General features: G+C 38.9%; 1 protein-coding gene across 1 annotated transcript in view; it reads right to left on the bottom strand.

The window, feature by feature from the left end:
- Sumo1 (small ubiquitin like modifier 1) overlaps positions 1-15,124 on the bottom strand; it is a 35,142-nt gene that overhangs the window by 3,267 nt on the left and 16,751 nt on the right. The window contains exons 2-4 of the mRNA XM_052192913.1: positions 14,169-14,243; positions 3,802-3,879; positions 1,175-1,246 (exon numbers count right to left, since the gene is read on the bottom strand). Coding sequence (XP_052048873.1) covers positions 1,175-1,246; positions 3,802-3,879; positions 14,169-14,243 — 225 coding nt within the window. The remainder of the gene's footprint in view (positions 1-1,174; positions 1,247-3,801; positions 3,880-14,168; positions 14,244-15,124) is intronic.

The following is a 15,124-nucleotide window of genomic DNA, read 5'->3' as shown; positions in this document are numbered from 1 at the left end:
TTCGAGATAGGTAGCCCTGGCTGTCCTGAAACTCACTCTGTAGACCAGGCTGTCCTGGAACTCAGAAATTCGCCTGCCTCTGCATCCCAAGTGCTGGAATTAAAAGTGTGCCACCACCGCCCAGCATAATATCTCCTTTACATATATATTTCTTAATAATTCTGTTCCTCTAGAGAACCCTACAGCAAAAAATCTAGCAATCATCATTGAACTGTGTCAACAAAGTTAACATTACTCTTAATGAAAGGCAGGGGTAGGGGTTGGGGGTTAGGCACTTAGGAGGCAGAGGAAGAGGCAGGTGGATAACTGTGAGTTCAAGGCAAGCCAGGGCTCTACAGACCCTATCTCCAAAACAAAAAATACAGCAGTGGTGGCATATGTCCTTAATCCCAGAACTCAGGAAGCAATGGCAGTTGAATCTCTTAGCACAATGCCAGCCTGGTCTACAGAATGAGTTCTAAAAAGGCAGAGCTATGCTACACAGAGAACACACCCCCACAGCCCATGTATGTGTGTGTGTTACCTACATGTATGTATGTGTACCATGTTTGTGCCTAGTGAACAAGGAGTCAGAAGAAGGTATCAAATCCCTTAGAACTGTTATTACAGATAGTTATGAACCATCATAGATGCATGTGGGTCCTGGGAACCAGGTCCTCTGCAAGAGCAAAAAGTACTTGCAACCTCTGAACCCCAAGGGAAAAATATTTTTTGTCCCTGGGCTGTTGAAATGGGCACTGAACCCACCCACAGGATGCCCACAGTAGAGAAATGGCTCCCCCATATGCACCATGACCCTTATGGACAACATGTGTACATTCATATACACATTAAGTTATTTAAATATAAATTCTAAAAACTATTACTTTTTTACCTCTTTTTTGGAGCTAGGGATCAAACTCTGGACACATATATACCAAGCACATGTTCTACCACTGAGCTACAATCCCGACCCATTTTATCCAAAATCTTATTTTCAAACTTTTTCTTTTTTTATTTATATGAGTATACTGTAGCTGTATTCAGACACACCAGAAGAGGGCATCAGATCCCATTACAGATGGTTGTGAGCCACCATGTGGTTGCTGGGATCTGAACTCATGACCTCTGGAAGAACTGTCAGTGCTCTTAACTGCTGAGCCATCTTTCAGCCCTCAAACTTTTTCATACTTACTTCTTTTGGAGTATGATTATCAGCAATTCTCTGACCTTCAAAGAGAAACCTGAGTGAATTCATTGGAACTCCCTAAAAGAAGGAAAAAGAAAGTGTGTATAAAAATCTTAGGTTATTAGTAACTATGATAAAACCATAAAAGAAAAAACAGCATAAAACATGAAAGGCTTAACAAGCCTCTTGTACCAAGTACTACTTTATATACAGTCATGATGTTCTTTGCAAAGACTCAGAAGGTTATCTCCTCATCTTCATTTTACAACTAGGGAACTTGAGGCCTGAAGATAAGAGGAGCTAGCTAAGAATTTCAGCTCAAAATGATTGATAAGGCTGGGTGGTGGTAGCAGGCGGTGGTGGTGGTGGTGGTGGTGCATGCCTTTAAATCCCAGCACTTGGGAGGCAGAGGCAGGCAAATTTCTGAGTTCAGGACAGCCTGGTCTACAGAGTGAGTTCCAGGACAGCCAGGGCTATACAGAGAAACCCTGTCTGGGGGCTGGGGGGTGGGGGAGCCTATTCTCTCAACCACTACTGTGTTCATTTTCCCCATAAGCTTGAGCTAGCATAAAAGAAAAAGAAAAGAAAGACCTGGCTATGCTTAAGGACCTGGATATGCTTTCTAGCTTCTACAAGAAAAACTGGTTTTAAACATTAAATCCAAAGAATTTGGTAATGCAAAAGAGATAGCTAGGTAAGGCAAGTAATGCGTATGCATATACACACACCAGGTTAAGTCTAAATGCTACAAAAGATGTTTATATTTGTTAACCATTTTAATATGATAGCTAAAGGGGAGATGACTCTTCACAAGAAAGTAACTTTACAAGGAAGTGGCTAGAGAAATAGCTCAGTGGTTAAGAGGATTGGCTGTTCTTTCAGAGGACTCAGGTTCAATTCCCAGCACTCACATGGCAGCTATCTTAATTCCAGTCCTGAGGGAATCCAATGCCCACTTCCAGCATCTGAGGGCACTATGGACATAATGCACAGACATACATGCAGGCAAAACACCATAAGTAAAGTTTAATTAAAACAACAACAAAAAAAAAACCTAAAACTTTTATCTGTGGGTTTTTAAACACTGTAACTGAAACAAACTACAAACAAAATTAAAATATACCAAATGTAGTGACACCCAGCACTCAGGAGGCAAAGGCAAAAGGATTTCTGAGATACAGGCTAGCTTGGTCTACCTAGTGAAATCCAGGGCAGCTAAGACTATGCAGAGAGACTCTGACTCAAAACAAATGGACAATTCAACCTTGGTTATCTCTATGTATTGTTTTTTTAACTTTCTTTTTAGTTTTATGAGTCAGGATTTTGTACAAGTCAGGCTGGCCTCAAATTTCTCATATAGTGGAAGATAATCTTGACCTCTTGACCAGTGTTGGGATTACAGACATATCCCACCACATCCAGCATAAATTACATTCTTACATCCAATTTATATATATTTATATATACACACACACACACACACACACACATATTTGTGTATTTGAGACAGGGTCTTACTATGTAGCTGTAGCCCTGGCTTTCCTGGAATATTTTATGTAGCTGAAGATGATCTAGAACATTTTATGCAATTTTTATTAATTATTTGTGAGTATAAAATGTGTGAATGTGGACAACTAAACATATTTTTAAAGGAGTTCATTCAGGACTGGAGAGATGGCTCAGTGGTTAAGAGCACTGACTGCTCTTCCAAAGGTTCTGAGTTCAAATCCCAGCAACCACATGGTGGCTCACAACCATCTGTAATGAGATCTGACACCCTCTTCTGATGTGTGTCTGAAAACAGCTACAGTGTACTTACATACAATAAATAAATAAATCTTTAAAGGAGTTCATTCCAAAAAATTATCTTAAAAACATGATATATAATTAGCCACAATCTATATTATGTATAAAGAATACTTGTTTTTTTATTTGTTTTGCCTGCCTGTATGTCTGTGTACCGTGTATGTGCAGTGCCCACAGGAGGCTGTCAGATCCTCTAAAACTGGATTTGCAGATGGTTGTGAACCACCAAGTGGGTATTGAGAATTAAACCCAGGTCCCTTGGAAGAGCAGTCAGTGCTCTTAGGTGCTGAGCTGTACTTTCAGCCCTGAGAAAATATATTAATTATAGATTTAAACTTGAAATGTGGCCTAAAGTTTGTGGTTAGAAAAACAAGAAAATTTCACTGTAATCACCTAAAAGGCTTGCTTCACTGTAGTATACCATATGCAAACAATCCAGATAAAAATACTCATCTGAGCAGTCAATAAAATGAGTTACTTTCAAACTATTTTCTATGTTCTATTAATTCAAATTCTGGAATGGGCAGGGTGGTGGTGGCGCATGCCTGTAATCCCAGCACCCTGGGAGGCAGAGGCAGGCAGATTTCTGAGTTCCAGGCCAGCCTGGTCTACAGAGTGAGTTCCAGGACAACCAGGGCTATACAGAGAAACCCTGTCTCTGGGAAAGAGGAGAGGGGAGGGGAGGGGAGGAGAGGAGAAGATAATAAAATAAAATAAAATAAAATAAAATCAAATTCTGGAATGGGTCACAAGAGGGATAAGTTTCTAGTGGTGAAAATAGAACATGTTTTGGCAAAGCACTGTATTTAATGTGACAATATACAAACCTGTCTTTGACAGTATGATTCTTTGAGTTTCTTGAGATGTGTTGTCATTTTCACTTTGAAATGTATCTCACTGCTATCCTAAGGAGATAAAGGAAACATTATTTGTCTATACTACTTAGATAACTTGAACCAAATTATTTAATTATGCCTTGTCAATTAAACTGTTCCACCAAAATATTCTTTTTAGCATTCCTAACGAGTTTCGTTATAGCAATCTAATCAAATTCCTAATAACTTTTTAGCAACCCATTAAAAAATTAGTAAAATAGAGATGTTTAGGTATCAAATTAATATAAATTTGTGTATCAAAGAATATACTACTTCATGACAGCATATCTATCAAAATACCAAAAAAATAAAAATGAACTGTCACAAACCCTCATAAGCAACCAAAACAAAACATACTCTCCCATTCATACCAACTAAAGTGTCCCTGAAGTGGTCAAACCTAGAAGAAAAATTTAAACTTTAAAATAACATAGAAAATGTTTTTCTACCCTGAAATGACTCGTTGAAGCTGGTTTCTCTAACATGAATAAAAACTTTAGAAATTCCATCTAAAGGTTTGGGGCTAAAGCTGCCAAGTGGAGCACTTGTCTTAGATCTAATCTCCAACAGCCTTTCTATTAAAACAATTTGTTTAACTATAGATACTTTTTTTCTATCCAGATTGTCAAGCAAATAATCAGGAAAAAAATACTAGCATTTGCAGTATCATAAAATTTCAAAACCAATTAAATACACACCACATTCTCAATATATTCATATTATAATTTCATAAAGAGATAAATATTTACAGTATGCCTAATACAATAAAATTCAAGTGAGACATGATGGCGCACGCCTTTCAACCCAGCCCTGGAAGGCCAAGGCAGTCAATTCTGAGTTCAGGTCAGCCTGGTCCACAAAGAATTCTAGGGGAGCCAAAGTTACACAGAGATCCTATATAAAATATATAAGTAAATACATAAATAAATGGAATAAAAAATTAACTCATACTTATAGCTGATTTTTGCTATTTCTTTGCCAAAACAGTTTAATATAAAAAGGAGCCTTTGCAATATTGGTAGGTTGAAACCAGACCTATATGTTTTATTCCACCCCCGAGCTTATATTCCTAGTCACTATGTTTTTTTAATTTCTTGAAATTTGGTATAATTACATCATTTTTCCCTTTCCTCCATCTAACACTTACTCTTAAATTTACAGCCTCTCACTTTTCTTTAATTATTGCTATATACATGCACACACATATAATCCTAAACATATAAGCAGAATCTGCTCGGTCTGTATAATGCTACTTGTATCCTTGTATCTATATGATTTTAGGACTGACCACTTGGTATTGGATAACCAGCTGAGGACCAAGTTCTTCCCTCAAAAAGACTATTTCTCCCACTCTCAGAATTATTTGTCTATAATTTTTTTGTGAAATGTTGGGGCTCCATGAGAGTTCCCCCTTCTATGTTAGACTGCCTTGATGACATCCTCATTCTGGTCTTCTTTAGGCAGCCACGTTGAGACTTCATCCTAGGCAGGCCACAAAACTGAGAACCTTCTAACTAACCTCAAGTAGCTGGAATTACAGGCCTGAACTATAAAGCTCAGAAAAGATGGTTTAGGAAAACACTCATACAAAAATAATAATAAAAGATGTAAACCTAAGAACTAAACTATAAAACTCTTAGAAGAAATCACAGGTATAAATCTTTGCAACCCTGTATTAAACATGTTTCTTTTTTGTTTTGTCTTTCAAAAAAGAAGGTTTCTGTTTAGCCTTGGGTGTCCTGGAAGCCACTCTGTAGTCCATGCTGGTCTGAAACTCTGAGATCTGCCTGCCTCTGCCTCCCAAGTGCTGCCAGTAAAGTCAGGTAAAAAACTGAAAACGTAAACCAAAGTTAAGAGGAAGTACTTGTCATTCACATTATCTAGAAAAGATTTACTACCCAGCATGTATTTTTTTAAAAAAGTTAAAAATAAAAATCCAACTTTTAGAACAGGTTAACAGCTCTAAATACGCATTTCCCAAAGAAAACGTATAAATATACTCAGAAGGCAGAGTTCCCCTGCCTTCTGGAATCCTCCAGAAGAAACACCTTGGATTGCAGTTCAGAGATTGTCTCTAGAAGGTCTAAGAAAGACCCACCCTAATATGGATGGAGTAGAGAAAGCTCACTGGTTAAGGGCACAGTACCCGAGACTGTCAGACACTATCTCTGGCATTTCACAACTACCTGTAATTCCAACTCTAGGGATCTGATTCCTCTGGGCTCACTGCACTCCTGCACTCAAATGCAGACACACAGACATAACACAATTTTTTCTTTTTTAAAAAAAAGTGAGATACAGCATCTTCCTAGGGGTTTTTTGTTTTGTTTTTGTTTTGTTTTTGTTTTTTTGTTTTTAACAAAACCTCAATCATTTGATTTTACCAATAAAGACGCAGGAGGCAGATGCTGAGGGGTAAAGCCTACTGGCTCAGAGATTCAAGACACAGAGAATCTGACCTTCTTCCTCAACTGGCATTCTGCCAGCAATCCCCTTCTCATGATGTCTCAAACAAACTGAATGTCCTTCCCTCATACTTCCTGCACATCTCCCCATCCATTCTCCTGACTCCCTCTTTTTTTTTTTTTTTTTTTGAGACAGGGTTTCTCTGTGTAGCCCTGGCTGTCCTGGAACTCACTCTGTAGACCAGGCTGGCCTCAAACTCAGAAATCCGCCTGCCTCTGCCTCCCAAATGCTGGGATTACAGGCGTGCGCCACCACGCCCAGCTAATATATTTATTTTTAGATCACAAAAGACATTCACTTTGAATTTCAGCCTGCCTTTAGCAAGCAGCTTTTAAATTTAAATCACCATAGTTCTTATGTGGCTGCCTCTTCCTCCCAAGTGTTGGCATTAAGGGTGTGTGCCTCCCAAGATCTGAGAGGTGTGAATCATCACCTGGCTATGGATTCCTTGTAATAGTTATTCTCATAGTATTTTCCTGGTTTAATTTGTTTCTCCATTACCCCTTATTTTTTAGTGTTAGGGGTAAACTTCCACGTTTTTGCATTATATGTATAAACTATCGTTCTTGCTGATTTATTCTGAATTTGTTTCCTGACAAATTCTAATATTCTAGTCTTAATTAAACAGGATGCCAATTTGTCCACTATTTCATTATTTTCAGGCCATTTTGCCTATCTTGCCTTTATGGGCTACATAAAATTTGGTGTCTTTGCTAAGTTTTGCTATATTTTGTCATTTTCCTTCATGCCTCCTATGACCAGGTATCTTTGCCATTTATCTGCCAGTTGGTGGCTTTCCATTTTGCTGACCTACATCACTGCACACACACCATGACCTGGAGAAACCAGAGATTTCCCCTTATTGTTCAGGGTTGCTTGCATAGAGATGAGTTTACTGGCAGTCACTAAAGCTGCTCTTTATTCCTGTTCCCATTGAAAATTAGCTGCCCTTTTAGTAACCCTGTAGAGGTTTTTATACTAATCTGTAAATGTGGTATGTGATTTCTCTGGTATGCAATCATATCAATTAGGAGCTGTATCTGAGTTTTGTCCCTAGGTGGGATTAAAAGTGTGTACCCCACCTTGTTCACTATTATTATTATAATTTAGAAAACAACTAACATAGAGATCTGCCTGTCTCAGATGGGATTAAAAGCAGTTACCATTACCCTCCTCAATATTTTATCTTAGCTCCAAATCAGTCCAACTCTTAGAAATTTAGAAAACAAATTAGAACTCTAGTAATCCTTTTAATTTCTTAAAATATTTTAAATCTCTTAACTGTGTTTTTAATACCAAACAACAAAAATATCCTTTTTATTTAAGAAGAAAACTCAAAAGCATTTCATGCCAGTAAGGCAATTGTGCCTTTGGTAAATTACCAGTCAAAAATATTAATTTTTATTTTTATTTTTTCATGCCTGATCAAATGAAAGGTGTTTGTTAGTCTTTTTTTAAGTTAGTTTGGACTGAACGACCAAGGTGTCTGATGAACTGAACTATAGCCTCTCCTTATTCAGGAGATCTCTCCTATTCAAATCTAATCTTTATCAATCTTGATGGTATGCATAGCTTTTCTTCTCCTGTGTAAACAAAGACAAAACCTCTACTACAACCTAATACATATACAGGTTTCTTCCTGAGGTCAGCACATCTTTAAAATATACAGGCAGTTTTTTCAAATTTCCAATGTCTCTCCACAGCTGTTGTTCCTTTCTCATTGGCATTTTAAAAATAAGTTAATAAAGTACTGTATTTATCTACAGTACTATCTATCCCTGCAGGTCTTTATTACTCCTTCCTGTTTATTAAGCATATCCTTTAAAGTGAGATTAGATTTTTCTATAACTGCTTGTCCTGAAGGACTGTGTGGTAAACCTATAATATGCTCCCTGTTGTAATATGCAAAAAACTTTAATGTTACTAGAGACATATGCTGAAGCATTGTTAGTCTTTTTTTTTTTTAAACTTCCTGCACATCTCCCCATCCATTCTCCTGACTCCCTCTTTTTTTTTTTTTTTTTTTTTTGAGACAGGGTTTCTCTGTGTAGCCCTGGCTGTCCTGGAACTCACTCTGTAGACCAAGATGGCCTCGAACTCAGAAATCGCCTGCCTCTGCCTCCCAGGTGCTGGGATTACAGGTGCACACCACCACTGCCTGGCTGTTCCAATATACCTTTTAAAAGGTTGATAATTATTATAACTATTTTCCTATAAAAGCAAATATTTCTTTATCCTATTCTTGTAAAGGTATAGTTAAAAAAAAAAAAGGCAGTTTTTTTAAATCAATCACTATTATAAACTATGCCTTAGGTAATTAAAAGGGCAAGGGAATTCCAGGCCGTCAAGAGCCCATTGGCTGAATCACCTTATTTGTGGCTCTTAAATCTGTTAACACTGTCCGGTTTCCATATTTCTTTTTTTTTTTATTGTTATTTTCTTTTATTCGATATAATTTATTTACATTTCAAATGATTTCCCCTTTTCTAGCCCCCCCCCACTCCCCGAAAGTCCCGTAAGCCCCCTTCTCTTCCCCTGTCCTCCCTCCCACCCCTTCCCAGTTCCCCGTTCTGGTTTTGCCAAATACTGTTTCACTGAGTCTTTCCAGAACCAGGGATCCATATTTCTTTTTAATGACAAAAAAATAGAATTCCAAGGACTGGTAGATTCTTCAATAATTTGAGCATTTAGCTGCTCTTGTACTGGCTGTTCTAGTGCCTATAATTTTTCTGACATCAAGGGCCATTGTTCTATCCACACAGGATTACCAGTTAATCATTTTAAAGGTAAGACAATCAGTACCTTTGAAAGACCAACAACTGTTGTGTCCAACAGTTAGTCCATAGACCAACTGAATGGTCTGTGACTGTAATATATTTTATGTATGAGTGCTCTATCTGCATATACACCTGCATGCCAGAAGAGGGCATCAGATCACATTATAGATGATTGTAGGGGGTGGTTCTGATTCTAAGGTCCTGTTCCCTGATTGGCTCTTAATCGATCAATAAAGAAGCTAGAGGCCAACTGCTGGCGGAAGGAAGGAGGCTGGAATCCCCAAGACAGGAAGGAAGAAGGGATTTCACCATGCTTCAGAGGGAGAAAAAGTGGCCAGACTTGAGAGATATCAGAGGGAGTAGCCATATGCCGCTTCCCCTAGTGGGAGATTAAAAATGCAACTACGCTGAGAGTACATGGGTTGTTAAAGAGCGGTAACCTGGACACTAAGGGAAAATTAAGAGGTGCTGAGTTAAGAGTATTAGAAAGGGCATGCTAGCCATGAGAGAGTAAATGCAATTGAACAAATAAGGCAGGTTGAAACTAAGCTAAGTGTATGTGCCCATGTTTTTCATCCATGGATTCAATATTCTCTGGGGGGGGGGGGGGGTGGTAGTACAGTCTGCCCGGAGCTTAAAGCAGGGTAGTAGGAACTACATACAACAGATGGTTGTGAGCCACCACGTGGTTGCTGGGAACCCACCTCAGGACCTTTAGAAAAACCATCTCTCCAGCCTGATAATACCTTTTAATATTGTTCTCATTCTTTATTTTATAGTTTGTTTCTGAGATTGGAAGAATATTAAACTGTATTTCCCATTGCTGCAACAAATCACATCTCCATAAATTTATTAGCCACATATGGCTGTAATTTTCCTATTTGTCCTTCTGACTCTATACACTTTACCCATCTTGCACTGTGCTTCAGCTGAAATAAAGTTCCAATCCCTAAAAGCTGAATATTTACCTCCTAAAGAGGCCAATCTTAATGCCGAGAATTGGTAAAATTATTGTTACATCTGTTCCTGTGTCAACTAAACCTTCAACTTCAATGCCATTTACTTGTATTTTTAGCTTGGTCTTTGATCATTTATAGCAGTTTGCCAAAACACTTGCTTTCTAGTCTCTTCTGATTTTTTTTGTTTTATCTACTAAAGCTGTTCTGTCCTTGATTACATCCAGAGCAGTGTTTTAAACACACACACACACAGTTTCTTTTTAAGTGCTTTGGTATTTCTTCTGCATGTATGTTGGTGCTAGATTCACTGGAACTCAAGTTATAGGCAGTTATGAAATTCCATACTGACCTGTGGTAATGGGAATTGAACCTCTGGAAGAGCAGCCAGTGCTCTTACTTCTGAGCCATCTCTCCAGAGCTGTGTTGTTTTTAACCTTTAAATCTTTTAATTGGTCTATGGTGATGAATTTGCTATCAGGGCTTGAGGGAGACCCCCCCACCCAGGTATTCCCAATGGCAAAGGGTTACCTTGTCTGTCTCTTGATCTGCATTAGTCCAATGCTAACCCTTAGCATACCTTCTGCATACTCCAGAAGGCTGAAGCCTTTTTGGATTATCTCTTAAAAAAAACAAAACAAAAACAAAAAAAGTGTTCTGCCAGGCAGTGGTGGCACATGCCTTTAATCCCAGCACTTGGGAGGCAAAGGCAGGCGGATCTCTGAGGCCAGCCTGGTCTACAGAGTGACTTCCAGGACAGCCAGGGCTACACAGAGAAACAAAAAAAGTGTTTCAAGGAACATCTTGCCTACAATCCCCTTTCAAATGACCTTGCTTACCACAATTAAAACATCTAAGACTTTTACTTAAAACTTTTAGAAATTACTTCTATCAGAGTACCGTCATAAATGTGAGATCCAATATCAGCCATATTCAAATCCATTCATCTATTGGTGCTGATTTTGCTCTTAAAGGCCTAATCACTCTTTTGCATCCTGAATTGACATTTTCAAAAGCCAAAGATTCAATTAATATTTGTCTAAATTCTGATAATATTCTGTTTATAGCTGAAGTCAACCTTTTTAAAAAGTCATTGAAGGTTTCTTTTTAGGTCTTGTATAATTTAAGTAAATGACTTACACCTCTTTCCTGATTCTTCAACCTTTCCCCAAGCATTTAAAGCTGCTAAATGACAAAGTGCCAAAGCGTGATCGTCAGATTCAATCAGCCTTTGTAACTCAGCATACTGACCTTCACCTAGCAACTGATCTTGGGAAATATTAATACCTGTAGCCCCATTTCATTGTTCTATGGCCCTCACTTCCTCTTTTTCCACCATGTTCACCATTGTAACTGAGGACCAGTTTCCAATATTGCTGTTGCCAAATCTTTCCAATCTTAGGGGATAATACTACTTTAAGTTGCCCATGAATTTAATATTGGTTTCACATAGGGTAAGTGCAAACCATTTAAAAAAAAAAAAAAGACCACTCCCTTAATCTCAAATCTTGTCTATAGGATTCCATTTAATTTCTTCACAACCTTTGAGGTGGGGAGGTAGGGAAAGGAGGGTGTAGGGGGGTGCAGGTGACTATTGTCTGCTAGTAGGTCATGTATAGTTATTGGATAAACTAAGGTTGGTTTTCTTTTTCTTTCTTTCTTTTTTTTTAAGATTTACTTATTTATTATATGTAAGTACACTGTAGCTGTCTTCAAACACTCCAGAAGAGGGAGTCAGATTTCATTACAGGTGGCTGTGAGCCACCATGTGGTTGCTGGGAATTGAACTCAGGACCTTTGGAAGAGCAGTCAGTGTGCTTAGCCGCTGAGCCATCTCTCCAGCCCTAAGTAAGGTTGGTTTTCTAACAACCTTGGGCCACCCCTCTTCATTTTCATCATGTGGTGGTATGGTAAGTTCTTGTCTAAATTCCTCTGTCTGTGTCTGAGTATTTTTCTTATTTTCATCTTTAAGTCTTTCTAAGGCTTGTATCTTATCAATCCACTTTTCATATTTGCCACAATTATCAAACCATTTTTTACTTGGCACAAAAACCCACTGTGGCTATTAAGGATAAAATATGAGTTACCAGACTGATAGAAATGATAATCAGTGTTATGTCAATTTCAAGTCATTTATCTTCCCATTTTCTATTTCTATTTTCAGACCATCTAAAGTCCTGTGTCCTGTATCAATATTTCCCATGTGGGAAAAGATTTTTCCTTTTAATACTACTTAACTTTCTGCTTGAGGACTTCCCAGGTGTTACTAAATCTGATGTCTTCTCAGTTTATCCACGGCTGGCATGATTTCTTTGTCTGTGTGATTGTGCCACTCACTGGTTTGCCAAATGTTGTTTTCAATCATAGGTTTTTACCAATGAAGATTCAGGAACCAGACGTTGGGGTAAGCCTGCTAGCTCAGAGACAGAGAAGGCACCCAGCTGACTGTCCTCCTTAGCCGACATTCTACCAGCAATCCCCCTCCCTCACATTATCTCAAACAACCTCCTCCTCACTGAACACCCTTCCCTTCCACTTCCTGTGCATCTCCCTATCCATCTTCCTGTCTCCCCCTTAATCTCTCTGGCTTTTAATAATCCTATGTTTGCTTCCCGTTAACTGGTTGCTTGCTCATTTCTTGACCAATGTTTGACTTTATTTAATACTGTTTACAATATTCAAGCAGAAAATTCCTGGATTAAAGATGTGTGCTAACAGCCAGGGGGGGTGGGGGAGGGGGCGTGGCGTGGGCGGGTGGTGGCGCAGGCCTTTAATCCCAGCACTTGGGAGGCAGAGGCAGGTAGATTTCTGAGCTCAAGGCCAGCCTGGTCTACAGAGTGAGTTCCAGGACAGCCAGGGCTATACAGAGAAACCCTGTCTCGAGGTGGGGGGTTGGGGGGATGATGTGTGCTAAGGTTGAGCCGCACTACAACTAAAAAGAGGTTTTTCTAGTAAATAATGCAATCTTGGGGCTCACAGTGTGATCAAATATCCTGCAAAATTTGCTTTTAATCCCAACACTCAAGAAACAAAAGTTTCACACCTGACAGGGCTTATACAGTGAGAATTTGTCTCAAAATAATAATGATAATGATGGTGAAAAGAGTAGTGTCAGCAGCTGGGCAGATAAGTCAGTGGTTAAGAGCACTAGCTTCTCTTTCAGAGGACTTTGGTTTGATTTTCCAGCATTTGGCAGCTCACAAACATCTATAACTAGTTCCATGGATACCAGGCACACAGGTGCTACAAACATAAATGCAGCCAATCACCCATACACATTCAATTTAAAAAATAAAATAAAAATATTTGAAAACAGAGGGGAGGAGGGAAAAGAAAGGTTCATTGGGTAAAAGAGCACAAGCACAAATTCAGACAAGTTTGTTCCTAGTACAAACACTCCAGTGCTATGGGAAAGAGGAGGGAGCCCTGAAACTTGCTGGCTATAAGCCAGCTCCAGGAGCATTGAAAACCCCTGTCTCAGGGAATAAGGTAAAAAGTAAGAGCAGACACCTAAAAATTACATTCTCTGACTCTCACTATGTGAGCATAAGCACACATACCATACTCAATAATAGTAAATGGATGGTTGTGAACATGATTCAGTGGTAGAACACTTACCTGGCCAAGGGCAGACCCTAGTTTTAATTCCCACAACTACCACCACTAACTACTACTACAGCACACATACACACATACATACAGACCCCCTTCCCCCTCAAAAATTATCAATGATAAAGGAAATGTATAAATAAAATTCTCACAGTGGTGACACTAATCTCACAGTTGAAAGAATGTGTAGAAGTCTCATATTTTGATGGTAAGTAGTAATATTCCAGGCATGGTAGCACATGTTTTAATTACAGTACTAGAGGGGGGAAGCAGGTGGATCTCAATAGTTTGAAGCAAACCTAGTCTACTAAAGTGAGTTCAAGATCAACCAAGGGCTACATAGTAAGACCCTGTCTCAGAAACAAAAACTATCAGCCTCTTTTACTTCCAACAGATTTATATACAATAAGTGAAAATGCAATTTTTAAATAACTTGTTTTACCAAATATTTTTCCTATGTGTTCACATACTGGATGAATGAATGTCAAGGCAGAAAAATAATAAAACTTACCTGTCCAATAACTTTGAGTTTAATGTACTCTCCTTCTTTCTTATCGCCTAAGTCTTCAGTTGATGGTTTTGCCTCCTGAAAGAAAAATATTTCCAGATTAAAGATTCCTAAATTCTATTAATTACTTAATAATACCCATTACATTCTTCCAGGTAACAGACTCTGCACCAGGGAGCATTTATTTCTCCACTACTCAATTATTATTCAAACTCCCCATTCAGTAAAAAACAAGAAAGTTAGACCAGGCAGTGATGGTGTATGCCATGTATGCCTTTCATCCTAGCACTCAGGAGGCAGAGGCAGGTAGGGGGTTGGGGGGAGAGAAGAGAGGAGGAGAGGAGAGGAGGAGGAGAGGAGGGAAGAGAAGAGAAAAGAGAGAAGAGGAGAGGAGGGAAGGGGGAAAGAGAAGGGGAGGGGGAAGGGAGAGGAGAGGAGGGGAGAGAGGGGGAGGGAAGGGGAGAGGAGGGGAGAGAGAAGAGTGTGTATTTTGGATTTTTTTTTAAGTCATCACACCCTACATACAGTAAGAATCTAAAACTTAACCATGTGTTAGTCACCTGAAAGACTTAAGAAAAACTGACAAGCCCCTACACTGGGAATTTGTCTCTTAACAAGTTAACAGGTGACTGTCAAGAGGATCAACTTGGAAATTCCTGCCATCCGATCAATTTCTCTTAATCAGGAGTTCATCCTCCTAGAATTCTGAGCAAAACATTCTGAATCCAAGAGTTTGTTCTCACAGTCTATCCTGAGACTATTAGTTGTACCAAAATATGTAAATACACCACAAGCAAAGGCTATTTAGAAAGGGCAATAAAAGCACTTGGAGTCTAAAGAAATCGATTCTAGGGGCTGGAGAGATGGCTCAGCTGTTAGGAGCACCAGTTGCTCTTCCACAGGTTGAGTTATATTCCCAGCAACCACATGGTGGCTCACACCACCTATAGTGAGTTCCT

Source organism: Apodemus sylvaticus, chromosome 9 (assembly GCF_947179515.1).
Source record: "Apodemus sylvaticus chromosome 9, mApoSyl1.1, whole genome shotgun sequence".
In the NCBI taxonomy this organism is placed as follows: domain Eukaryota; kingdom Metazoa; phylum Chordata; class Mammalia; order Rodentia; family Muridae; genus Apodemus; species Apodemus sylvaticus.
Note: the sequence above shows the minus strand (reverse complement) of the source record. Positions and strands in the feature narration are given on the sequence as shown.